The sequence below is a fragment of the Nipponia nippon genome, unplaced genomic scaffold, assembly GCF_047370975.1.
Source record: "Nipponia nippon isolate SJK-2023a ecotype South Korea unplaced genomic scaffold, ASM4737097v1 scaffold_5, whole genome shotgun sequence".
Classification (NCBI taxonomy): Eukaryota; Metazoa; Chordata; class Aves; order Pelecaniformes; family Threskiornithidae; genus Nipponia; species Nipponia nippon.
In genome coordinates this window covers 84,440,005-84,466,413 of record NW_028262369.1, presented here as the reverse complement: position 1 = coordinate 84,466,413, position 26,409 = coordinate 84,440,005, and the positions used below count along the sequence as shown (strand labels likewise).

Here is a 26,409-nt window from a genome sequence, read left to right as displayed (position 1 = left end):
CAGTTAACTATACATAATTAAATAGTTAATTTCATATTAGATATGCAGGTTTGAGTGTTGTTCAAGGCATAACATGGTCCCAAAGCATAAGGTTTCTCTCAAAAATGAGAACGTAAGGTTAGTGCAGTGATACTAAAGTTATCTGAAGACTAAAGTATCATGCAAGAGAGACTTTTCTGTTAGTTGTCATAGGAAAAATAAAATAATAATTAAAAAAAACCCTTTCAGGTGTCCACTCTTTGTATTAGACACTAGATAGTAAAAAAACCTCCAAATACTTCAGTAGTCACATCTCCATCCTACAGAAGGCAACTGCGCACCTGCCTATGGGTTCAGCATGTTACAATGGGAAGTTTCCAGTTTTTACTGTTGAAGAACTGTGAAGGTAGTAATAGTAATATTTTAATTAAATGATAAAAATGTAACAACTAATTCATTTTTATTATTTACATTTGGTTTTGGCATAGAACAAACATAGCTAGAACAGTGAAAGTGGCTTGTGCTATTCCACTCAGCTTATGCTTTGGTGATGAGGACAATGTCTGGGTTCATAACTCTACAATGTGACATTTAAACTCTTGTTTTCAAGATTCTTAATTTTTTCTTACAATTATACAGAAACATTTTATGGGGATTATGTTTGGATACATTTTTAATTGTTCTGTAGAGTCTAAAGAAAGTGACATAAATTGTAATTTTTCTATCTTTACTTTTCATATTACTGCATTAATTTTTTAATACATGTAGAGTAAATGTTTTTACAGACAAGAGAAAAATGATCTCATAATTTCAATGTTAGGTGGAAACTTTTAAAAAACACTGGAGTACAAGAAACAGGAAAACACAAACTCATAAATGCAGCTAATTTTCACATATTATATAGTAATCCTCTTGCTCTCAAATAGACTCACTGAGTAGCTGACTTTTATGACAAAGCAGTGTAACAAAACCACTGAATGATACTGACATGTCTGAATTTAATGTGGGGTTTTTTCAATCATGTGTTGTTATTTCTAGAAATCTTTCCAGGTAAAGGGAGATTCCCAGTGCAAGAAGGAATTTTTTCAGTATATATTTTCAAATGTGTAATAGTCTGTTATAGGAGAGGTAATTTCTCTTATGATGTACTGCTGTAACTAAGGCAGAACATAATACTTGATCATTTTGCCAAATACATACAAACGCCAGAACAAGCATGATTAAACATCCTTAAAGATGCAAGTCTGTTCCCATGAAAATCACACAAGTATTTCCAAAACATTTGAGTCTCACTTTCTGTCAGAAAATCTCACATTGATGGAGCTTCCAGGAGTCAAAAGTCCATGAGTTTTGGCATGAACTGGTTCAGTTTTGGGAGATATTTTGATCTCAAAATTCTGAAGCAACTGTGAAGATAAACAGGACAGGTATTAGAAAAGCTGCAAAATTACAGATGAAGATTAGACTTCAGAAAAGAGAACATAACAGACTGTCACAAACAAAATTTCTGTTGCCAATTCTGTGGAATATAAGTGCTATGATTCCCACACAGGAGAAAAAATAGTTGTTACAAGGTGAAGATTATAGTTAAAAATTTCCCTCCTCTGAGGGAGGACTGAGCCAGTCCTTTCTGAAGCATTTCCACACAACTAGATTAAACAGCCTGAGCTATCAAAGAAACTAAGCTCTCTTTCAAACCTTGTGAGCTTTCTCTCTATGTGTTTTTGATTTCACTTCCTTTAATACAAATCAATATGTGCAATTACAAAACAAAGCAATAGAGTCCAAATCCCATCGCAAACATTTCTCTTCCTGGGCAGAAGGAAAAAAAACAAACATGAGACAGCAACTGTCCAGTGCACCAAGTTAAACAATCATAATTCAAGGAGTCACATATTAGAACCTCTCCTGAATAGAATCACTATAATTCAATCACACAGGTTCCCTATACGTTAAACCTCTATTTCCATACATTTAATGAAACTGAGAGAATCGGTTGCAAACATAAATCACAGAAATCGTGGGCTAAAACAAACTTCAAGGCATATCTCATCCATTTTGAAGCTGAACATAGAATACCTCAGCTCTCTATTTTTAGACTTTCAAGAAGGAAATACCGCAACATCCTCAACTTTTCCTAACATTAAATCTCAAACATTTTTTCCTATAAACTAAGCAATCTTCTCTTATCCATCTCCTAGGAAGCATGATGAACAATGCATTATTTTCCTATACATAACTGCCTTTTTAGTGTTAGATGTTTGATCAGATTTTCATCTCATTCTTCTCTTTTTCAAACCTCTCATTCTTTTTATTCTGTCTTCTGAATTTCCTCCAACTTAACTATATTGTCCTTAAAATGCAGCACATGGAGTCGGTTGCCTATCATTGTCTACCTGAGGATTCATCAGTGTCTGGTAAGACTGAGTAATTTAGGCTTCTCTTTCTGACATACCACATGCTTGTTAATACTGTTAATATACCCAAGAATTACACTGCCTTGTCAGAACTAGCACCACTATTGTTGACTGTTTTTTACTATATCCCTCCAGTCTGTTTTTATGGTACTAATCACCCAGCCAGTTGGTCAGCAATTTGTATTTATGCATTTGATTTCTTCTCAAAAGCAGTAACTTGCAACTGTCCTTAGTGAACAATTTTGTGTTGATTCTGGAACATTTCTCCATTTTTTCATAATTCTATATTCACATTCTCTGATTTTAACTTAGTTCATGCAGCTTGGTATCCTATGCAAACTCTAAAAGTATTCTCTAATCCATCATTTACACTGTTAATGAAAATACCAACCTAAATCAAATGCAAGACAGACTCTCACAGAGTTTTAATTAAACGCTTTCCCAGTTCAACAGCAAATATTTGACAGCTACCGCCTCCAGCTATTTCTTTTTTCCAACCAGCTGTGCATGCATTTTATAGGTACTTCCATCTGGAACAAATTTGATTAATTTAATTGTGAGAACAATGTATAGGACATGTAAAAATACTTCCTGAAGTCAGAATACATGATTTATTTTATATCCACCACATTAGGTAAGTGATCAAGTCACAGAAAGAAATCAGACTGGTCTGAAACAATTTCTCTTTGATCAGCTGGGTGCTTCACGTGTTTCTATTTTTAAATCACTTAAGTATCATCTCGATGCTTGTAAATAGGTTGTGTGCTATTTTGTTCTAGTTTCTTTCCAGAAAACAAAAGCAGGCTCTCTATTACTTCCTTGATCCACCTTTTCAAAAAGATGCAAGTATGTTTGTTTTGTCCAGCCCCCTGAGAGCTATCTCACTCTGAGTTCCGAAAGACAGACGCTAATTGTTCAGAGATTGCTCTACGAGTTTACTTAAGGAAATTCAAAGGCAAATTCAATCAAGCTTTGCTTTGAATACATATAATGGGTCTAAATATTTTTATAGTTAAGTAACTATAAATAGTTTCCAAATCTTTGCATTTTGATTGCACAATCTGAGCTCAGTATTTGAGTTAAAGGGTGTCTTGTAAATGACAAAAAATGTAGCAGCTGTTGGGAAGGCTTTCTTTATGATATGAAACAATGGAAAACAATATATATCAATATGTACTAACCACTTATATAACTATAAATTATTATCATTTTAGATATACATAAAGCTAGAAGAAAGAACAAGAAGGAACATAAAACCATAGAACATAGAAAAATTCTACTATTTGTCTTAACACCGTGGTCAGTACAAGGATATAAAAACTTTTTTATGTCTTTGTAAGTACTGAATTCTTTGTAACTAAAATACTGAAACTGAGCAGGTAACCACTCTAATATACATTAAGAAAGACTTCCAATTTGCTTACAAAAACTTTCTGCACTAAATACATGTATTTCCTTAACAATCTTACCTTTAGTTTTACTTCATTTGTACTATAAAGAATTTTTCTTCTGCAATGTAGTTTAACTAGTGCGCTACATTTCAAGCATGATTATTTTCAATTTTTTAAGCCTTTGCAGGATGAGTATGCTAGACAACACTCCAAAACAAAGTCTTTGTGCACTGTAAGATATCCAGAAATGGTATACATAGAAAAGAATCATACCAATATATTTTTCTTCTTGTAATGCTGTCACATAGTTCTAACCTGAATCAGTGCAAGATGAATTTCCAGCTCTGCAATTCTTTTTCCTATACAACTTCGAATGCCATAACCAAAGGGGATGGAACCAAAATTGTCTACTCTGTCGAAATTATCTTTCCTCAGCCAGCGCTCAGGTTGGAACTCATTTGCCATTGAGAAATTTTCTTCGCTGTATGAAGTAGTATAATGACAGAGTGCCAGCTGCGTCTGAGGAAATAAATGATATTTATATTTAGCTAACTCCAATACACATAAGAAAATGAAAAGGCATTTGTAATTACTGCAATATGAGGTGATAAAAATTAAGTATCTTTGAGTAATTCTAGAAGAAAAAAGGATACCTAGAAAATCAGATCCCTTTCTCAACTGGTCAAATGAAATAATCTTCAAATTGTTTTATATGTTGCTGGATGTATTAGAGAAGATGCAGTGGGGAAGGAGATGGGAACAAAAGTCACAAGTATTGGGAATTGTCTCAAAAAGATAGTACGAGAGAAAGGGAGATGAGATACAAGACAACAGAAAAGGAAAAAACGGAGGATGGGAAGGAAAAAAAAAGCCACCACAGGAAAAAAACCAGCAATTATTGATGTGATGTTCTCAAACAAATCCACGAGGATGGGGGGGGTGTGGATGTGTGTGGAATAATATTTAAATAAGTATATTAAGAATTAAGAATCCTGACTGTTTTAAAGCTACGTTGCTCTAACACAGAAGTGCTGTCATTTAAAATAGAGCCATACAGTTCTACCATGACCTCTGTGTAATCTTTCAATAGTATAAAGGAAAGATTCATAATTTTAAAAGGAAATTAAAACTCTTTTTCTACAAAGGGAATTAATAGGCAAAGAATTAGAAAGCTGCAAGAATAATGAATGTTTTTTTAGTCAAATTGTAACATTGCACAGAGATGTTATCAATAGACTGCACCCTCAAGAATATTAAGAACAAGCCATGATGGTAAATTTGATTAGCAGGTGAGGACCCAAATATAAAAAAAACAACAGCAACAAATCAATTATAAAATCCACTTTTGTCATATAAATGCATATTATTGAAATACTGGCATCTTAATGCTCTAGCTTGGTGAAATCTTTTGAAATCAATGAAATGCTTATACATTGTAACAAATCACATTTCATAAACAAAAATGAAACTGTGTTCTCTGCAGAGGACTGTAATAGAACCTACCCCTTTAGGTATCAAGTATCCTCCAACGATCAAGTCTTTTTGGGTCACTCTTCCATTTCCTGGCAATACTGGATATAGCCTAGAGACAAATATATACAAGTTCAATAGTAATAACTAATACAGCTTAAAAAGTTTAGATTCCAATTTGCATTCACAAATATGCAATATGAATGTAGTATGCATTCACAGCAAAAAGGTTTTTCAAAAGTACAGAACACCTTGGAGATTCAAAGACCTTGAATCATCTGTGAGAATATGATTAATACCTGAGAAAAGTTATTTACTAGCAACTGGAGGTTAAGGTCTTTGGTCTATATATATTTATTTGTTTTACACATGTACAAACATGCAGCCAGTCGGTCAAGCTGGAGACGTTTTAGCACTACTGGGAGCTGAAAAAGCCTTGTTGATGCCTTCTCTAAAATCCTCTTTACTCCCCTCACCTCACCATGAACATTTGGTATAAGCATATAAAAAAAGCATGTCACATGCCTTCAATTTAAGTCAAGAAGCTTAAAATGATTGTAGTGGCACTGCAAAGTACCACTTTGCAGTAGTGTGAGGGGGAGGAGGTTGTTACAGTCCATCATAGAAGCTAATACTTAAAAGGCAAAAATCAAGCTTTCAATTACCTACCTTAACAGACACATCCTACATATGTGATACTACTTCTACCATACTTACAAACATTAAACATTACATAAATAGTCATATTTAATTTCTTGGACACAATACTGCTACAATAAATAAAAGCAGAAGCAGCAAATAGCAGTAACAACAATTAAATACAAACGTTAGCATGAACTCAAAATCCATTACAACTACATGGCATTAAATTTTTTAATTGATGATTGCAGTTGTCTGCTACTTACCTCAAGGTTTCTTTCAGCACAGCTCTAATCAAAGGCAATTTGGGGACATCATGAGCAACAGGAACTTGGTCTTTCCCCAGCTTATTGACTATTTCCTCATAAACACGTTGTTGAACCTCAGGGTGCTTTGCCAACAAGTATGTTGCCCAGGACAAAGTAAAAGAAGTCTAAGAAAGAAACCACAACCATCATCATCAAGTCCAACAAGATTAGATTAAGAATAATTTCAAGCCAAGAAAAACGATCAGTTTTATACGTTTAAAGTTATAAAACAGACTGGCAATGATTCACATCTGGACTGAATGGGATGTTGTCAGACTTCACCATCCCCTCCTTCATCCTTTTTCCATCTAAAAATCCCCCACATATCAAAACAACCCATGCTGATATTTTCCCAGTGAAATATTAAAAAGCAATAGAAAAACCAAATGCAAGAAATCTACATAAACAATACTGAAACATAAAGACTCTAAACAGCACTGGATTAAGTTAACTGTTAGTTTTCAACATGTGTTTCACCTTTCTTCCCAACAAAAACGTTTAATGGAAAACAAGATAAGAGAATACTCAGAACATTACATTTTAAGCATATTGTGGTCTCCTCATGGCATCCACGCAACAGAATTTATATTATCACTGTTAAGATTATACTTTATTCTTTGGTAAGGAGTGCTACACCACAATTGGCATTTTCTACCTCTTGAAAACACCCACTTGACTGAAATTCAGCATCCTATTGAAAGCTTTCTTAAGGAAGCTGCAAGAGGAGCTTATATATTTAAAGTGGCCCCAAAATGTTAAAATATACCCCACCAATTAATGATTCTAATAATCATAAAGGCTCCAGAAAAGAGGTACTGTGTGAAAAATCATTTAAAAATATTTTGTCTGAACAAAGAAACAGAACACAAGGTGGAAGATAGTTCAACTTTGAGCACAAGATGATTTAAAGGAACCTTTCACCTAATCCTCTTTCACCTCAGCTGGAAAAGTTGCACTTCAATGCACATTTGTGGTTTAGGACACACTCTGCAACCATGAACTCACTCCATCTGTATTAACATGGAACTAAGTAGAGTATTTCAATTCTTTATTTGTGATCCAATATTTACCATTCATTTAACCATGAGTCCCTGTGTTTAAGTTACCTGGATTTCAGGGACTATTCTATTCAAATACTGGACCGACTCAGGACATTTTGCTTCTACTATCAGCTGCACCCAAGACATTAAGGTTAAGCAAATGGTCTTACTTGAGACCGTTTCCCTCACAGTCATCACTGAAGACAGAAAGTTTACCATGAAAAATGTATTTTCAGTGTTCCTGAGTAAGTATGGCAGAGAAAGTCACAATGTAATCGTTCTATTCCTTATCTGTGTTGTTCTTGGTATCTTACAGCATTTAAGAGAGAAAAATTGTAACCTCTATCCTAATTTTCTTGAATTATTTTAAAATGTTTTTTTTTTTTTTCAACTTGTATAATGAAGACAGACAACCAGTTTCACTTTCTTGGCAGGAAACAGTTTTATTTTCAGCTTCCCACTCACTGGCACAACAAAGCTTAAGGTTATAAACAATGTATGGGTAAAAACCCCAACTTCTGGAAATTATTTTGGGTTTACATTTAAGATCAATGTAGAACGCAAATTCATCATGATGGTGACCTTTTATGTCTTGTCTTCAAACTGGGGTATAATGCTGGAAGTATCATTCTCAGAACATTTCTTTTTTTCTTCTTCTGATATTGAGTGGCTGTCCCTTGCTAAAATGCAACCCTGCCCTATTCATCTCAGAGCTCAGAGGAGCTGGCAATTGCGCCAGCTGTATACAGAACTTCTCCGATATAAACACTTTTTCTTCTGAGGTTCCCAGCTCCTTCATAACCTCTTAAAAATTAGCACTTGTTCCAGGGACAGCCAAAATGCTTTGTAGCCAAAAACTGCCTTACAATTTTGTTGAAAGCTTTTATAATCCTCTAAACCTCTTTCATTTTCTAGATAAAATGAGATCTGAAGTGACAGCAGTAGGGGAGAAAAGGTTCCCTCAATTTCTGTCTTGTACTTGGAAATGAGGAAATCAGAAGTACCGTCCTCTCACAAAATGATTGTTGCCATCTGACAAAGCTGAGTCAAATGGAAAGAGAAACTCTTGTTGGCATGAACTTGAACACTGTCCTTTTAGCTTAATGAAAACTCTCTCACACACTAAAAATGGAAAATTAAAGGTCTGAAAGATTAGAAAATGAATGGGATGAATAACTGTGCTTTACTTAAGAACCAAACATCAAAAAGCTCTCTAAACTCATAAGCTCTTGAGATATTTAACCAATGGAATAATCTTCTGCACATAAATAAGCTTTACATATGCTCCTTATGTTGGAATTCAAAAGTATTACTGTTGGGGGTTTTTTTGTTTTCTTTAGAAACCTTACAAACTTTCTTAAATCAAAAAAAATCTTAATTCAATTATCTAGAGAGGTTTTTTTACTTCAAGGCTACTTTACTTTTCTACTTATTTTAATCTTTTCTACTGTAAGACTATTAAACACAGTCCTACATAGCACTTTCTTTATAAAATTCATATAGATTTCTTTTAAAAAATTGCTCATTTACAATAATTTACAACAATGGTGTTCACTGATATTCTAAATAACTCTATATACATTGTATCTACAAGACAATAGATCATTTTTATCTTTTCTTATTCTTGTCATGCTGCAGTCAATACTAAGCTACACCGATTTCACAACAGGAATGAAAGGAGGGTAAGATATATATATGACCTTAATGTTTCTTCAAATGCCCCAGATGACAAATCAGAAGAATTAGGAAAGATGGCCACTTAAAATGCTTCACTAGGTGTTAGCATACCTCATACGCTAACCTCATTAATGCTGAGCCCCATCACCACAGCTCTTTGCCTCAGACTGACTGTATGTTGCAAGCACAAGCATGAGCAGCGAACTTACACCTTACCTACTTCAGCACTGGCCTAACACCCCCCTCCTAATGGACTTCAGCACAAACCAGGTATCTGATCCATAATGTGTGTCCTGGTTGATTTAATTGGCCATATGTAAAAATCCTTTACCAAATTCTACATACGAGTTTATCGATCAATATTTTCACACTAACTTTCAGCAGCCTTTTCTATTGTGGTCTACCTAAAGAAGCACAAATACCAACCTGATACTCAAATTAGGAAAAGAAAATGTATGAAATTCAAGCCGAATGTAAAGACAATTGCTATTTTATCTGTTTAATAAACTGTGGAACTGACTCCCAAATGATGCGTTCCTGTAAACCACAGCTAGACCAGAACTACACTGACTTCATTCTAGTAGAGAGATTACACAGTGCTGTATCTTCTATCATTTTGAAGATGTAATGACTTAACTGTATCAGAAATTATGTCCTTATAAACAACATAACCCCCCCTGAAGATAGCTGTGAATGGTACTGGTTTACAAAAACAATTGTGCACAAGAAAAATGATATCAAGCTTACTGTGTCCACTCCTGCCAGAAGCATTTCAGTCATATTGGCATAGATCTCTTCCAAAGTAAGTTCCTTACTCACTAGGAGGTATGTAAGTAGCCCACCATTTACATCTTCTCCTTGGTCCAGCTGAGACTGAATAGCCTTCAATTTGTTGTCAACATGGATTTGACCTTTGGGATTCAAAAAAATCATTAAGCCTCCATTTTTATTTTTCTGCTGGTTCCATTCAGTAATGACATTTCCCCCTTACACTACGCTACATAGCCATCAAAAGACAAAATATTTGAATCTATTTTTTCAAGGAAAAAATAATAGAGTGGTGGTGGAGGTCCTCACAGCAAGGAAAGACAGAGCTGACAGGAGCCTTGGTAGCTCACAGCATGAGAATGCTGAGCATGAGGAAAAGACACAAGAGACTATAGTTTCTGACTGGGGGCGAAGGAAGCTCAAGGTCAAGTTTTTACGCCCACCTGGCCTGTTTTTTGATGACCCTGCAAGAAGTGGTGAACTCTGCAGAGCAGGCTGCAAGTCAGCACGCAGCGGCTGCTACAAGATGTTAGCAGCAACCAGAAGGTCAAAGCCACAGAACTGAATCACACTGAAGACAAAGATGGGGAGCATCAAGTAATAACAAAAATTGGAAAACTTCAGTGAATAACATTTTGAGCAACTTCACCCACAGTCCCATTTATACTTTGGTGACTACAAACAGCATCTTCAGTGAAACGAGGGCTTTAAAAAGAGGAAAACTCCTCATAAAGTTAATGCCTCACAGAATGCGCTTACAAAAAAATGAACTAGAATCAACATGTTGCTTTATGAAACCTACACAAACACACACATCACATACAGTCATTCTCACCATTTAATTCCTTTTTCAGAAAGGGATTAAACAAAGAAACAGCATAATGAGTTTCAAATGGAACAAATTCCAAGAACAGTTTTTCAGCTGCTGTTAGGATAAAGCTGAAGTCTGCTGTTGTTTTTAACCCACAAAAGGGAACAAGAGTGCTTTACCGTGGGAAATAATTTAAAAGTGGCAGTGTAAAAAAGTATGTGTTTCACAGAAAACACACCTGTATCAGCATTAAATGGATTCACTAATGCCTACTGTAGGTACAGATCAATACATATTAAAAATAAAGCATATTAGGCATATTAAAAGTTAATAAACTAAATAATCTGTTCTCAAGAAGATGTACACAGACCTACCTAGACAAACAATGCTAATAAAATAAATTTAAAAATGCATGTAGCTTTCTAACATTAGAGGGGGAAAAAGGGTTCAAGGTTTTTTTAAACACTCCAGAATATTAAAAATAATATATTGCAAAGACAACCCCTTCTTCTTACTTACATGAAAGCTAATTGATAAAGTAGGCTGGAATGCTTTAGTCACAAAAAACCCATATTGTAGTACAGCAGTGTACTTCTGTGTCAACTTATATGCTTGTATGTGTATATATAAACTTCACAAAGAGTTTAATTAATTGCTAGAGTCTCATTTTTTAACTTTCTAGTCAGTTTTAGTGGTGATTATTTGTCAGAGTGCCTGACTGAAGACTTGCTGAAGTCAACAAAACCACCCTCATTAAAATTTGAGTGGCTTAAGATAAAGTCTTGGCAAAGCACTCAGACCCAGAGTGAGGACTGGGTGCTGAAACAGATGAAGACAAATAAACAAACAGTGGTATAAAATAAGGGAGTATTTAAAGTGTACTGGTACAATTCTTTTTCAGTAGAGTATTTTTTAAAACTGTTCCCTTGGCCAGTCTGAGTTTAATATGAAACTTACTTCTACCACAGTATCTTATAATTTTAGAAGAGAAATGCAGCAAGTCCTGTTCAAACACACACAGAACCTGCAGAAACACAGCTGAACTTTTCTACTACTAAATCTTACTGAATTTGAAGAGTCCATCCCAGGACCTGCAGAACTCTCTCCAGGGTTTTGGAATAAGTGGACGAAGCCATTTGGGAATAGCACCTGCATACATAGTGGTCTTAAACATACTAAACATCAACTCCAGAGCCTCAATATATTCAACAGTCTGCTGCGGGACGTTGTTTTCCAGGCAGCCCAACCGGCATTCATACAGAATAGTTGCCACACCTGCACATACAAAATCAAAGAATTTGCTATACACGTGCACATATACATATTAATAATTTAAGGAATTATAATGCTAACATAATAGAATTACCTTCTAAAAATGTTTAGTTATTACTGCAGTTGAAAGCAGATAAAATAGAAATTTAAAACACAGTGAAAAATCCCAGCTAAACAGCGTAGCGAGACAGTGGCTACTATGTCAATAACGCTCAGCATGAGAAGACAGCCAGGAATTCCACCAGAAGCAGAGCAGCCCTCCAGCATGTTTACTGTGCTTTGCATTGCACCGCAAATCCTGAGCCTGCCGTGTTGGCCTCTGAATACAGAGGGACATACAAGTCCAAAGCTATTTCTGATAACTTGTGATAATGCAGGCATTTCTAGCAGTGGCTATGCCTTTCTTCGTCATAAGCTGGTAGTAAATGAAAAATGAGTATGCATAAATGGATAAAGAGCTTGCAGTCTAGACAGTGGTTTCACTGCACACAATATACTCCATGGGGCCCTGAAAAACGGCAAGTGTGCGAGTCTGTTGCAAGTGACAATATTGACTTGTCTCTTGTTCCTGACTTGCTATAATTTCCTCAGATGTTCGGCCTGCAGTATTCCAGTGATCCCTACTAGAAATACCATTTCCACCCCCTAGCAAAGAACAGTAGTTTATATGTATATATTTATTAAATTATTCTTCTTCTTCTCAACTCTGGGCCATTTCTTCCATTTATCAAGTTAATACTCATCCACTAGTGTCCCTGCAATGTCAGCTCAGTTTTTTATAAATATACCTAAATTATTAATATTAGACAGAACTCAGCCAGAAACTGCCCTACCGGAGTTAGCCAAAACGTTCTCTCAGTTTGACAGAAAACCATTTTTAATTACTTTCTGAACACAGGTTTCTAGCAATTTTTCCTCCCAACTTGCAAAATCTAGATCGCATTACCCAGTGTATTTATGAAAATATCACATGGTACGGTACAAAAAGCATTCCTATTATCAAAATAATCTTATTGAATGATTTTTCTAAAATCCAGTGGGGCAATCAGGCAATTTAAAAAAGGCATTTAGATAATTTCTCAAAGGCATTTGCATCAAATCAAATGTTTTTAAATAAATTTTGTGCTTTTAAATTAATTAGTTAACAGTTTGTCCACATCTTTCCAGGAATTATTAAAATAACTGTTAACTAGATAATTAGAGTAACTGGTCTATTATCACTCTAGTCTCTTTTTTCTCTGTTTCTCCTATTAAAAACAGGTACAATAGATATGATGTTTAACCTTAATCTTGCCCTCCATCAAACTCTCCATAAATTCTCAAATGTGTGTCTGTGTATATATATATAAAGAAACTTTTCTTTTTCCCCTGTTCTTTGTTTCACATTTCTTCCGTATTGACAAAAATAATTTTAAAATCTGGCTGTTTTGAACTCACTCTTCCTTCCCTAACTTTCCTCTCTGGGAAAATATTTTTCTGTGCCTTTTATTTCTCTTGTGCCTCTTTCAGCAACTGCTAGTTCTTATGCATTCTTTTGCTCTTTACGTGGTCTTTTCAAAAAAATCTTACACATTGGTTCCCTGAACAGTTGACAGTGTAAGTTAATTAAAACTGCAATTCATATAGGAAATAAGTGCGTGCCAGGCACAAGTTATAAATGAAAAGCTAAAAGAATGTGAAGAATTTGAACTAACCCATCAGTTAAAGTGAATCTGTAAGCTCAGAGTTTAAAATTCCATAAAATTGGCAATTCTCATTTGCATGCCATTTTTAGACATTATTAATGTAGAACAGACTCAGGTTAGTTTACCAAACAGCCAGCCAGCCATTTGATGCAGCGTCTTCCTAGGTGAGCAATTTGGAAATTCTTGCAAATGTCAAATTATTCAGCTGCCTGTCAGCAAAGAGTGCCAATGTTTTTAAAAGGCACTACATATAACAAGATCAGCTTGTATGCAGTCAGTGAAAGGAATGCATGAAATATGAATCGCCATTAGATTTCTATAAGAACACAGGAAATGCTGTACCAGCTCAGGCTGGAGTTCCATTTAGCGTTCCCTCATTAATGGTAGCCAGCGACAGATGATTTTAAGGCAAGCATAACAATCCCACAGTTGGCACGTGTAGGCAGGGGAAAGCAGTATCTTTTCCCCCATTAAGCTATGAACAGAGTTTACATACATCACACAGGGATTCCCCACCTGGAATTTGGCCAGTATGTTGTTAAATTAACCTGTCTTAGAAGTCACACTGTTAGAAGGACATCCTTATTCTTGAGAAATTAATACAGAAATACGGAGTACTGAAACTGCTCAGGGCCTTGATTGTACTTTTTACCTATATACCAGCATTTCCACAGGAATTGTCCCTTAATACAAGGTATCATCTCTTTGGACTCTGCCAAGGAACTCTGCTGGTATCTACTGCACTAAGTAGGAAGACACCTGAATGCAGAATATCAAGCTTCCCTTTTCAGATTAATCACAATGGGGCACTAGTCATTTGACAAAAATGCCTAACCATAAGCACACTGCTTTATATCTATTTTCTTTACAGATGTTATACAGCCTGGGCTTACCTTCCATTGAATATTTGAAGAAAAGGTTGTTAACATTGGTCACCGTTTCCCCATCGTCCTCTTGACTTCTGAGGGTGTGAATTCTTTTAATTAAGTCTGTGATAACTTCATTGACTCCTTCAGAGTAAACAGCCACATCTTTGGGTTTCAGAATTTTTTGCCTCAGTACACTTCTCATTTTTAGCCATTGTTCCCCCTCCCTAGAAGAAATTATTAATAATGTCTATACACAATTCTCCTTAACAATCATTAGCCGGGTAAGAGCTCTGCAATGAAACTGTTTATGATTTTTCATCTCAAATGAAAGCAAGTGGCAAAATGAAAATGATGGTAATATATATTTGGTATTATGCTCCTACATTTTTATTCTGTATTTATTGCCCATACTCTTTAAATTTCAGTGTTGCAACATGTATGTACATCTGTAAGTCAATCTCTGGTCTGAGTGACAGAATGTGTCCACTCAGTGTTCTGAATTTGTCAAGTGTCTCTATATTCGTATTTTAGTAGTAGCTAACACAAGAAATTTGTAAAATATTCTTATTAAAATTACTTTAAATAAATATTTGAATGGATAGTCTGCAAAATTGCTTTTACCTATAATTAGTGGTTAATTACCAAAGGTATCGCATCCAGATCTGACAAACCAATGATCTGAGCTAGTACCATAAATGCCATTACTGATACGTCACTTTTAGTTACCCTAATTCTAAACCTGCAAAGTGATAGGATAGCAGACCTAGCTACAGAGAAACAATTTACAGCTAGATTCTCCTTGAGCTGAGCTATGTGTTGAAATCTTTCTGCTAAAGACTAAAAATCTGAATTGTGGCATCTGCATGCTTCATATGAGTAGAGAATTTGGAAACAGTGGTTCCAGGGATATTTTTCAATTCCTTATGAAGAGAGGCAATTGTCTTTTATGCGTTTATTTTAAATTGCTATGTAAGTATTTCCCACTAAATTCTTTCACCCGGAGCAATGCTGCTGTGAGGTACAGAAACTTATTGGCCAGCAAAGAACTGAATCTCTTTAACAGACATTTTCTGACTATCTCTTGATCTGAGATCTCATTTCACAAAATATCAAGGAACTGTTAGTTTGACTCTGAACTGCAGCTTACTATTTGAGTCTGCAGTGCAATACATAACGCCTTTTGCCACTGTGAAAGACACAGACTGTCTATGACTCAGGAATTTAGTTTCCCTCTAAATAAACATCCTATGTCAGTCAGGACTGTGAGTAGTTCCCAGTGGCAATTCACCACACCCACATGCACTGCCAGTTTATGCAAGCTTTAAAGACAGATAACTCTTCTAGAATCAGCCATGTACAAAAATATCTGCATGGGTATGCGCGACAGTGTGAATTTACTGGACAGTGATTTCTCTGCATTAATCTACTGAGGGGGCACTTTGGTGAACAATAAAGCTAAAGCCAGCCTGAGCCAACAAGTCCACACAGCACACTGCCAACTGGATGCAACAGACTAGATCTGAAGCAATAAAACCACATTTGTGCAGTGCTGTGCCAAAGTTAGTAAGCCCTATTCTGCAACACTACTTCCAGGTGAGCAAGTCAGCTCAGACATCTCTAGTTGATACACATTCCTCAATGGTTTTATGCAAGGTAGCTTACTCCACATTCAAACTACAGATCATTACCATCCCTTTGAAAATTTACAGCAGAACAGACAATTTACCATAAATTCCTGCCCTCTTCCCCCCCACTAGACATACAAATTTCCACACACAGAAAAGCCTGAATTCCCAGATGACCTGTACAGTCCTTCAGAAAATCACTAAACTTTTGCAGGAAAACTTAGAAAATTAAGGAGCAACAACACTTACGCAGAAATAAGTCCTGTGGCTCTCCCTCGTAAGTCTCTGTATTCCTGCCAGGATTCCATGTTAGCTCTTTGTGGTGCTCTACCTTCTGCCCGGAGGACTTGAGCAACCATATCTCGATCTGCAATGGATACAACAAACTGGGGACCAAAGTGAGACTTGAAGATCTTTCCATATTCCTGAGTGTGTTTTTGCTACAATATCACCAACAAAGAGAAACAGAAGTAAAGTATTACTAAGGAAAAATAACACAAAAGGAAACTGACAATTTGTCATACAGTAAATCAATCTATCACATCTAGAACTTGACCCCAGCCTTCCAGTCAAGGAATAGTTTGAAATGTCAGGAGAAAGCGCCTAAGCATTACTGTGAAATATTCACAAGGCAAACAGAGAGTTCACACCGTTCAGGACCTCTGACCGAAAAAACCCAAAGCTCTAAGGCACAAAGCGTGAGTGAAACCAAATACTGAGAAGATGAAAGGACTTGGGGCACTTAAAAACACCTCTTCAGATCAAACAGGTTAGAAAGCATGTCTGAAAATGAAAAACAGAAACAGGGTGAAATTAACAGTATAATGCAAAAATATAATAATTTATTTTTAATGTGTTTTGTCAATAAACCATTTGATTCTTTACAGAAAACTACTTATAAGTTTCTCACACCTAACCAAGGACAATGATAGCATAGCAGCCTAGTGAGAAACTGCATTTTGGGACAGCTTCATCAGCAGCGAACTTTAGAATGACATACGTTAATTCTGCAAAAGGAAGGAAAAGTTGAGGTCTTATTCCTTCAGTGGGGTTTATTTAGTGGCTGATCCACAAGTTGTATGATTCAAGCTGGAGGCAAGCAACTGGCAATTAAGAAAGAGGATTGGAAAACATTAAATTATGTATAAAAATAAACTCAGAAGTTTTCCAATATGATTGCGCTATCGCTGTCCCATGAAATCTTACTGATTATTTTAAACAAATTTCATTCTGACATGGTTGTCAAATGGAACACCCAACTCCCAGGAATTCACTTGGAGTACAGGTATATCATCATTTGAGGGGAAAAAAAACAAAACTGCAAAGGAGTTGTTAAAGAGATATTATTAGGACTTCAGATTTAAGAAAGCCTTTAATTTTAAAGCCTTTATTTCAGGTTAAAGTAGCAAAACAAGTTAAAATGAGAAAAGTTTAACTTTAACACGTTACCCACATCTAATCTAAAGACATCTGCTTGCAGAGTTATGTTTACTATAAATCAAAGATGTTCGATACAACCACACTGTGAAAGTCTTTTGCCGACCCAAGATTAACTTATGAGAAATATTTTTTTAACCAGTCTTTGTTACAGAGATGAATTATTTAATTGCCAACAATAAGTTTAAGATACAAGAATCGCTCTTCAGCATATGGTACCAAGTGCTTATGAAAAAAGTAACTCTTTTTGCCTGGTTTCCAAATAAAACAAGAGTTCTGCAGTTGTGGTCTCTGCCAGTCTCCTCTTAACTACATTTGGAACACAGTGGCCAATTTCAGTCAAGTTTAACAGAGAGTTAAAGGTCTCCTGCAATTATATTCTTACCATTTAAAAAAAAAAAATCAGCATCTGGATTCAAATGAGACACACATATTAGTCACCCTGATGAGGGAAATGCTACAGCAGGAACTCAACTGTTAGAATTTCTGCTTGGTCTGCTGCTAACCAAACACCACATGCAGACCAACGTACAAACAAGCACTCCCAAAACCCAAAATATCTTTTGCTCCAGAGATATTTTAGGGATATTGAAACTGGACTTGGAGAGAATTGAGAGCATGAGTGTTTAAAGGAAAGCACGAGTTGGGAGATAAATGCTGCAAGGAAGAGGCAGTGCGGTGAGGGGGATACAGGTCACCAGTCACAGAAAAACAGGTTCAACACATTTTGCTATTTATGGAGCAGCTTGTTTTTTCCACTGATGGTGAGGTTTCCGTGGGAGAATAAACGTCAACAGAAAATAAATCAAGTGTCAAGCTATCCAATCAAATAAATGAAATATTAGTTTTAAACCAGTAACAGACAAGGACAAGGTATTTGGACATCTCTTGCTTTCAACAAAATGATGTTCAGTGTATCAACTTCATGTTTAAATAAATGTCCGGAATTTCTCTTCCATATTTTCTATCACAACATAGGTTTGCTTTCCCTTGTTCCAAACCTTAAAAATATTACACTTTCCTGTCTCACATACCACTCTTGCACCAGACATTCTTTCACACATCATAAATTCAAACTGCCAGCATCCAAGCCCTTCCCCCTCACCTTTCTTTTCTTTACACTTGCATAGCACTGATGAGACAAAAGAGATCTAACCCCATCAAATTAAAAATACTTCCCCTTTGTCATAATTGCTGTAGGCATTACTGCTTTGGCCAGGACTAACTGGAATCATGTTACTGAGAACAGAACCTCCTTTGTGAAAAAGCGCTCGGCTTCTCCACCCCTTCTGCATATAGCATACGAATATTTGTGTGCGCCGAAGGACATCATTTAAGTAGCTGTGCTGGTTACCAAAGGGTTTCAGATTAATTCATTCCTGATGTTCACTGTATTGTTAAATTTAACAGACTGTTATTAATCCAGTTAATGCCTGTTTGCATCCAGCATGTATGCAGACAGGGCATCCATGATTTGTAAAGTGATTTTTGAGACTCTAAACAGAATAAAAACTCGTATCATATTACAACTCCTCCTTATCTTTCCTCCCGCTTTCCTTTCTACGAATAACATTCATTAAAGAAGAAAATTTCCCTATCAGCTAGTGGTAGTGAAAAGCATATATTTAGTTTGTCTATTATTCCTTTTAATATTCAAACAATTTTCACTGTTTTGACAGTGAAAGACCAGTGGAAGCCTGAATTCAATAGTAGTATTTTTTTAGTGTTATGAGACTATGGTGAGTGCCTCTCAAATTCTGTGCATCACCACAGAGGTAGAGAAAAAAATAAGAAATATAATGCAACAAAAAGCTTTAGCCAATCATAGTTTCAGCTGCATATGTCTTGGTTAGCAAGCAATTAAGTTGAGCAATTCATCATCAGCAATCCTGTTCGGCTGCCATCAAACACAGCACAGACTGAGGAGCCTAACACTTCTTTTTAGAAATCTCAATGGTAAATACAACAAAGCCAGGTGTGATTTTTTTTTTTTCTTTTAGGGTTGCCTGTCTTTCTCTGGTGTTTTTAGGCCCTTTGTAAATCCTAACTTTCAAGTTTTGATCCTCAAACGATTTAAAGTTCTGTCCTCTTCTGTCTGGTTTCCCTTTTCTGTTTTTACTTCACTCTTTCACTTTTTTTTCCATTTCAGTGATTTTCAGGCAGTGAAACCTCTTGGGGTTGTCTGTGAATCCCTTCTTAGCGATCTGGGAAAGGTCACTGAGAAAAGCGAAATAATAAGTGCCACATTTGAGGTATTCCCAGAGATCCATACTGCCAGTGGAAAGCGGTATGGATCCACAACTGACAAAGGGTGAAAAACACTGCTTTACTCCCTCAAACACAAGTGCTCACTTTAGAATCACTTGGACTACGTGGGGAAGGGGCCCCAGGAGATGCACTGTGACTTTTTAGGAATGAAACCCACATGTTTAGCCAAGCAACCAAAAAAAATTCATCTTTGCATAAAGACAGCCTTACAGTAAGACAGCTGCCCGTGCCAACCGTCCAAGAAACGCTGTACAGAGGAAGGATACTCGTTCGCCCAACTCCTGCTGCCCCAAGCACGGGTAACCGTGCTTCACCCACCTTCGCCGGGTGGGACTGAGGAAGGGGACACGCCGCAGCCCGTGGAGCACCACAGACGTGGAGGTGCCCGAACCACAGAGGACAGTCCTCAACCCCCACCCGCCTTCAGATTTATTTTACCGCCTCCCACCCCGCCGCCTACTCCAGAGCTGCCATACGCCAGGTGACAGGAGCCGCTCTCCGCCGCCCCTCCCTCCCTCCGCTCACCCCGCCATCAACCGCCCTCAGGCCCCGCTTCCCGCCACTCGCCTCCCCTCCCCCTCGCCGCACCGCCCGCCCGCCAATGGGGCCGCCGGGGAGGGGGCGGCGGGGCCGCGGGCGGGCAGCGCCAGCCGGCACCGGGACCGCCGCCGGCCCCCCCCCCGTTCCCGTTCCCGTTCCCGTTCCCCCCCCTTCCCGCCCCGGGAAGGTTTCAAACCGCCCGCCTCCTGCTGAGGGGAGGGGGGCGGCAGCCGTGGGCCGGCCAGCGCTGACGGCAAGCGGGGCCCGGCGCATCCACCGCCCCCTCAGGGGACCTATATATGCGAAGTATATTTACGTAAGGGGAGGCCAGGGTAGAAGCGAGGGTTGGCGAGACAAAATGGTCTCTGGCCGCAGCAGAGGAGCTGGAGGAAGGAAGGCGGCGGGAGTTCCCCGCAGACCACCCGGGCGGCAGCGCCTCAGCCGCAAGCCGCAGCACGACCGAGGCGATCCCGGGTGGAAACAGCCCAGGGCGGCGGCACGGCCTCACCTTCAGGGTGGGTGCTGCCGTCGGGGACTCGGGGGAAGCCCGCATTTCCCAGCACTGCCCGCCGAAAATCAGTCCTGTGCGTGTTTGTGAAACAACCCAGCTTAAAAAGATGGGAGATTTTTTTTTTCCCCCAGTCTAAGACACCTACCTAAAAGTTCAAAATACGCACAAACATGAAAAGGGGGAGAGCTCAAAGAGTGGGGCTGCCGGCGAGGCGGTCACCCCACGAAGGAGGGAAAGGGGGGAACTCGGGAGCGGGCTGCGGGCACGGCTCGCCAGCCACGTACTCGGAGGCTCCTCGGCCAAACAAAAATGCCCAAACCTCCGAAGCGCTGCGGGAGACGGGGCCCGAACGCGGGGGATCCCCCGGATCCCGACCCTTTCATAACCGCGGGAAGGCGGCGCGGCGGTGACGAGCTGCCGTGCCGGTGACCCGGTGGTTAAGCAACGTTTTGTAAGGGGAGAAAAGGAAAGGTTTAAGTAATCCTGCCGTGAACAGAATATTAAATAGCCGAGTCAGCTGTACCTGGATTTCGTGAATGCGGTCGAAGCCGTTCTTCCAGAAGAACTCGTAGAGGTTGTAGAGGGTGCTGGGTCCCGGCATTTCTTGCAGGCTCTTCACCCTGCCGAGCTGGTGCGGGGCGGGCTTCAGCAGCTGCCCTGCGCGCCCCGGACCCGCCGCCGTCCCCTCGCCTTTGTCCCCTGCCGCCGCCGGTGAGCTGCTGGGCACCTCCAGAGGCGGGCTGCTGGAAAGTTTGGGCAGCTGGTGAAACCTGCTGAGGAAAACCGCATGGTGAAGGTAAGTCCTCTCAGATTCAAGCGTCTGCTTGCATTTCATTGTCAAAACTCTGGTGAGGAAAGACATGTCTTTTAATTTCAGAAAGGTCCACTTTGCTCCTGCAGCTGCTTTTTATTTGGTTGCTCTTTCTTCACTGCCTGCTTTAACTTGTACAAGCAGCGCTTCTCCGAACCCTTACTGCATGAGCATCAGTTTACACAGACCATTATTTAACGCTCCCTCCCCTAGGGCTGGAAAAGGGGGGTGGGTCTGGGATGAGACTGAATAGAACGAACCTATTATTTTGTATAATTCAAATCAGATAAATTTACCGATTAAGCATGCAAAGTTTAGACTTTCCCCTTTTTCCCCCATTGGTTTGGCAAAAAGCTCACACAAGGATTATCCCATCTTTCTCCTTCATTAAAAAGGTGGGTTTAGGGCTAGTTTTTCTGTGGCGTTAATTCATTCCCATATGTTAGAAAATACCGTATTTTCTGCAAGAAGTTCTCTTAGTACCATTCATCATCCTGCAACATATATGGAAAACATTTCTGCATCCACATACAAATAGCAATGGTTTTACACAGTAACCTTACAAACCGTTCCTGTAAATTACAGTATCCAGGGATGTTATTTGTATTGCAGAATGATTTATGTCTTGGACAGCATATACTCCCATCAGCAGCTTGTGTCAACTTTTGTAGAAAATAACCAGTGCCCTGTAACCATATACTGTTCCACCATAGTTTTTCCTCAATTCGGCTGCATAGATCTATAATCACACACAGAGAACTTGAACTCCAACCTGTGTATCAGTTTGTTTTGCACAATTTCAAAAGTTTTTGTGCTGTCTTCATACCTTTTGCTGTATAATTCTGCAGGTGTTAGTGATAATCTGTAAACTGTTGATTAGTTTCAGAAGTTATGTGGAAGAGACCACCTTGGTTTTAACTGAATGAGAAGCTCAGGTAAAACTTGAGGACAAAGGAAAGTCTCAAAGAAGATCCACCTTTCCGGAACTTAGTTAAGAATAAACTGCTGGAAAAGTAAGTCTAGTGAGCTTCAAAGTTATTTGCCTTTGTTTTCCTTCTGTTTATTTTTCTACATTTATATTTTTGAGGCCACAATCCAATTAAGATTTGTGTACATGCTTAATTTTACCACTGATAACTCCACTGAAATAAATCTACCTCTGAAGTTAGACACGTGCATCAGTCTTTGTAGATACAGCAGTAAATATTACAGGAATAAAAGGCAGATGGTAAACAGCCTTAAAATCTATAAAGTGCATATTGGTTTAACCTAAATAATGTCTTTAAAATAGGCTTCATCATACTTGAAAGGGTCCAGAGAACAGCAACAGGGAAAAAGAGGAGATTTTTTTAAAAATTACATAAGGAGAAGGTTGAGAGAATTATTTCATCTGGGAAAGATGACTACCAGGAGCATGACAACAGCCTACAGACGTGTACATCTTTTGTTAAAAAAAGATGCATGTCAGAGAGCAAAGACAGAACATAACGGGCTCAGTTTGCAGCTACAGATTTCTTGGTTAGATTTTCAGGTAGCCTTGCTATCTCAGGTATTTTGGGGATGTCTCTTAGATATTTCAGCCAGCCAAGGTACCTCAGGAGGTTATGTAATTCCTGTCACTGAACTTTGTAAGAACAGGTTTGAGAAACATCTGTCAGGCACATCTGGGTATATCAAGGTCTAGGTTGCCCCTGGAACTTCCCTTTTCCTCCTACATTTCTACATGGTGTAGCTACATTATTTCTTTAATATTTATCTAAAGATGCTTTGAGAGACATAGTTACTCAGAAACCAAATATTATGGGGAAAAATATTGAAACCAGCTGGTGAGTGTGAAATTCAGAACAAGTTTATCATCATAAGTAAATGAAAGGCTAATTGCACGTCTCACTTATGGACAGTGGAGGACAAGAATGACAAGGAATATCTCCCAGAGCAAGCAGATGCACTATGAGATGTCTGCAGGAGGATTTAAGAACAGAACATCTCTTTATTCAACAGGAAAGATGGACACAAGTCCTAGAACATGCAAAGAACAATCCAAACTATCTAAGTTATCTGCGCTATCTAAATTACATTTGCCATATTCTAAGAACAATAATCACAAAAATTTAAAGCTATTGAACAACAGATGTCGCTAGATTGTATGTCAACAAACAGAAAGAGTATCAGTTCACTTTGTAATTAACAGCAATATAAACCCTTAGCTATACGTATTAAATGTTATATCAGAATAAAGAAAAAAATTCTTAATCTCAGTACTAATAATTTGAAAATGATTTTTTTTCAAATTCATGCAGTATTTCTCCAGCTTTAAAAAATTATATTCTAATTTCTGGATTGATGAAGGGAATATACGCATCCTTCCTAAAAACTGCTGCTCACAGCTATCAGTATGGTAGGTATTTTTTAATTATTTTAAACTCATACACCATTAAGATAGTGTAAAGCATCTGCTTCTATTAATATGCTAGTGAGATAAACTCAGATACATCATGCTGTAAAGGCTACAGTTTTGCAACTAGCAGTAGTTTTCTCTGATTGTACATTTTTGCAGTTAATTCCATATTTGGACATTTACTTTTTTCCCACCATTACCTCTTTTCCATGAAAATCATTGTAGGAGAGAGTGTTTCTAGCTAAGCTACTTGAAAAAGAGTTTCAGAAGTTTTGTCTTGTAACTACTTCACCAGAACAGTACCTGTTTGCCCTCTGAGGAATTTCTGGAGGTGGCAGTAGTCCCAGCACAGGAACTGTGTTGTATAACCCCACTTTCACTCAGTCTTCTAGGCAGTTTACTTTTTGTTAGGTTTTTGTTTGTTTGTTTGCACTAAAATGGTCTGAAACACAGATCCCACTTAAAATAAACAGGTAAACGCTCAGGGAATATGCATTTTCAGTAAAACGGGGAGCTGAAGACAGCACTAATCATCCATATGCCATTCACTTCAGAAGACACGAAACCATAGAACTTGCGTACAATATGCAAGGCAGCAATACAGGACAGAGAGAGTGCTGTATTGCGAGTTTAAGTGGAGCTGCCTTGTCTCTAATTGCAGCCAAGGCAGCTATGCTCCTTCACATCTGTAGTGTCTCTGGCGGATTATTCGTTACATAATTTCTACCTTGCTAAGCTGTTCTCAAACAGTTACCTTGTTCACTAATGAACCCTCCAATGTAACAGCTACCTGTAGACATTTATGTATATTTACCAGCTGACCTGGTGTGGCATGTAAAACAGCTGCAGAACTTCAGATCTCATTATTGGCAATCCTCAGCAAATCTTTAATATTAATCAAACATTCTGTGATTACCAGCTATCAAGTTTATATGTGCAGCTTATACAATCACACTAAAGCCAATTTCAGGAAAAAATTCTACCGATCCATTGTGCTAAGAAGTCTCCTGAGGAATTTGATGCTCTCTCTGCTGACTTTGTTGTGGTTGTTAGATAGTGCTCAACAGTGGAAAGTCTAAGACAGTTTCCCCCATTATTCACATGCAAATATTTATTAATGGAAAAAAAGAAAAACAAAAATTACAGGAAAACCTCAAAGTACATAATTAACTCTGAATAAGATTTTATACTTACTGGCTGTCTGCTTTTAAAGAAAAGGTGGAATGCATGTGCCATTTGAGAAGAGAGTCCTAACTAGGGACCGCCTATGAGACACCTCCATTACTACTTGCTATCTTGTATTTTTATTAGAAAGTGCCATCAGTGTTTTACAAACAAAACTAAAAACACCCCATCCTGAAGAAATTCCAGAGTAGGTTAGAGGCACCAGCCGAGTATAACAGAAAGGAATAAATTAATAAAGCACAAAAAATTGCTAAATTTCTTGGCTATAACAGAAGAAGGATTTAAAGGGGAATAAGGATGCCATTCTGCAATCTGTATAAAGAGCGCCTTCCTTGTGCAAAAGGAGATATGAGTGGATTGACCGCCACAGAAACATAATTTTTACGTAGTGCAGGTGGTAGACCAGTAGTAGGTCTGAGGGCCAGTGGGCCTAAAAGGCCTATGTACTGTAGTTTGTCAGAAGTGAATAACAGATGACAGAAGGGTCACAAAACAGCTTATCAAATAACCCTGCTTTAATGTTCAAAAAATATTTATAAATAATAGATATTTCTACGAGGTTTGTTAGATGGAGTGGAAATGCAGAGCCACTAGTAGATGTAGGCTCAGGTACGCTATTACAACACTACTACACAATAATTATCAATAATACTATAGGAACCCATCAGTGCAGATACAAGTTTGGTTTTGTAGGTAAACTATAGAAAAAGAATAAGAATACTCCAGACAACAATAGCCAAACTGTATGGTGGTTACATAGCCAAATACAGGAAGGGAATACTTATGAATTTGAATGAATACATGTGGGCTACCACAACATGGAATGCGTAATTAAACTATTTGCTTCTCTGCTGTGCCAGATCATAATCATGTGGTTCTGTTTGACTTTCAAACTAGAGTTATTAATGTATGTATGTGCCACGAAGGTTGCTGTTTTACTGACACACTTTGCATCCTTACTACTGCAGAATCTGAGTTGGAGGTCAAACATGCAAACTGCAGCATGTTAAATAATCAACATTATGAGTAAAAGTCAAAATTGATATGCTACGAGACAGATGAAGCTGAAATAACAGTTTCCTAGAGTAGACTTGAAAAGAAAGGAATAGTGAAGGAAAGAAACCAACAAACATTTGAAAGAGCAGCAGCGGGTTTTACATAGCGAAAGGTTTAGGGTGTAACCTAAACTGGTCAAGGGATTGGCATTGCCTGATCCCATTTTCCTCCCAAATATGATCACAGACTTCAGACTTGTTTCAGGTAACAGAAGTCCAGTAGTATCGCCACAGAATTCCCAGGAATAACGGT

The 26,409-nt window shown here is 38.0% G+C and overlaps 1 protein-coding gene across 4 annotated transcripts; it reads right to left on the bottom strand.

Moving 5' to 3' along the window:
- Window positions 1-244: 244 nt before the first annotated feature.
- CYP27C1 (cytochrome P450 family 27 subfamily C member 1) lies at window positions 245-26,409 on the bottom strand. 4 transcript variants are annotated; one of them, XM_087732478.1, is made up of 10 exons: window positions 26,346-26,409; window positions 21,231-21,477; window positions 16,201-16,391; window positions 14,351-14,550; window positions 11,566-11,775; window positions 9,669-9,832; window positions 6,163-6,329; window positions 5,291-5,369; window positions 4,103-4,306; window positions 245-1,385 (listed from the first exon to the last, which is right to left on the bottom strand). In XM_087732478.1, the coding sequence occupies exons 2-10, from the start codon at window positions 21,306-21,308 to the stop codon at window positions 1,269-1,271; spliced, it is 1,410 nt and encodes a 469-aa protein (XP_087588604.1). In that variant the 5' UTR covers window positions 21,309-21,477; window positions 26,346-26,409; the 3' UTR covers window positions 245-1,268. The 4 variants fall into 4 exon arrangements, with proteins under 4 accessions (XP_087588604.1, XP_009472105.1, XP_087588603.1 ...); XM_009473830.2 differs by lacking the exon at window positions 26,346-26,409 and having other exon boundaries at window positions 21,231-21,626; XM_087732477.1 differs by lacking the exons at window positions 21,231-21,477; window positions 26,346-26,409 and adding an exon at window positions 20,513-20,632.

Coding starts and splice junctions, on each gene's coding strand:
- CYP27C1 (XM_009473830.2), bottom strand. CDS start 21,569: ATGTCTTTCCTCACCAGAGTTTTGACAATGAAATGCAAGCAGACGCTT. Junction 11,776..14,350: donor CTTCAAATATTCAATGGAAG/GTAAGCCCAGGC, acceptor TTGTATGTGCAG/GTGTGGCAACTATTCTGTAT. Junction 9,833..11,565: donor GGATGGACTCTTCAAATTCA/GTAAGATTTAGT, acceptor TGAATCCCAAAG/GTCAAATCCATGTTGACAAC.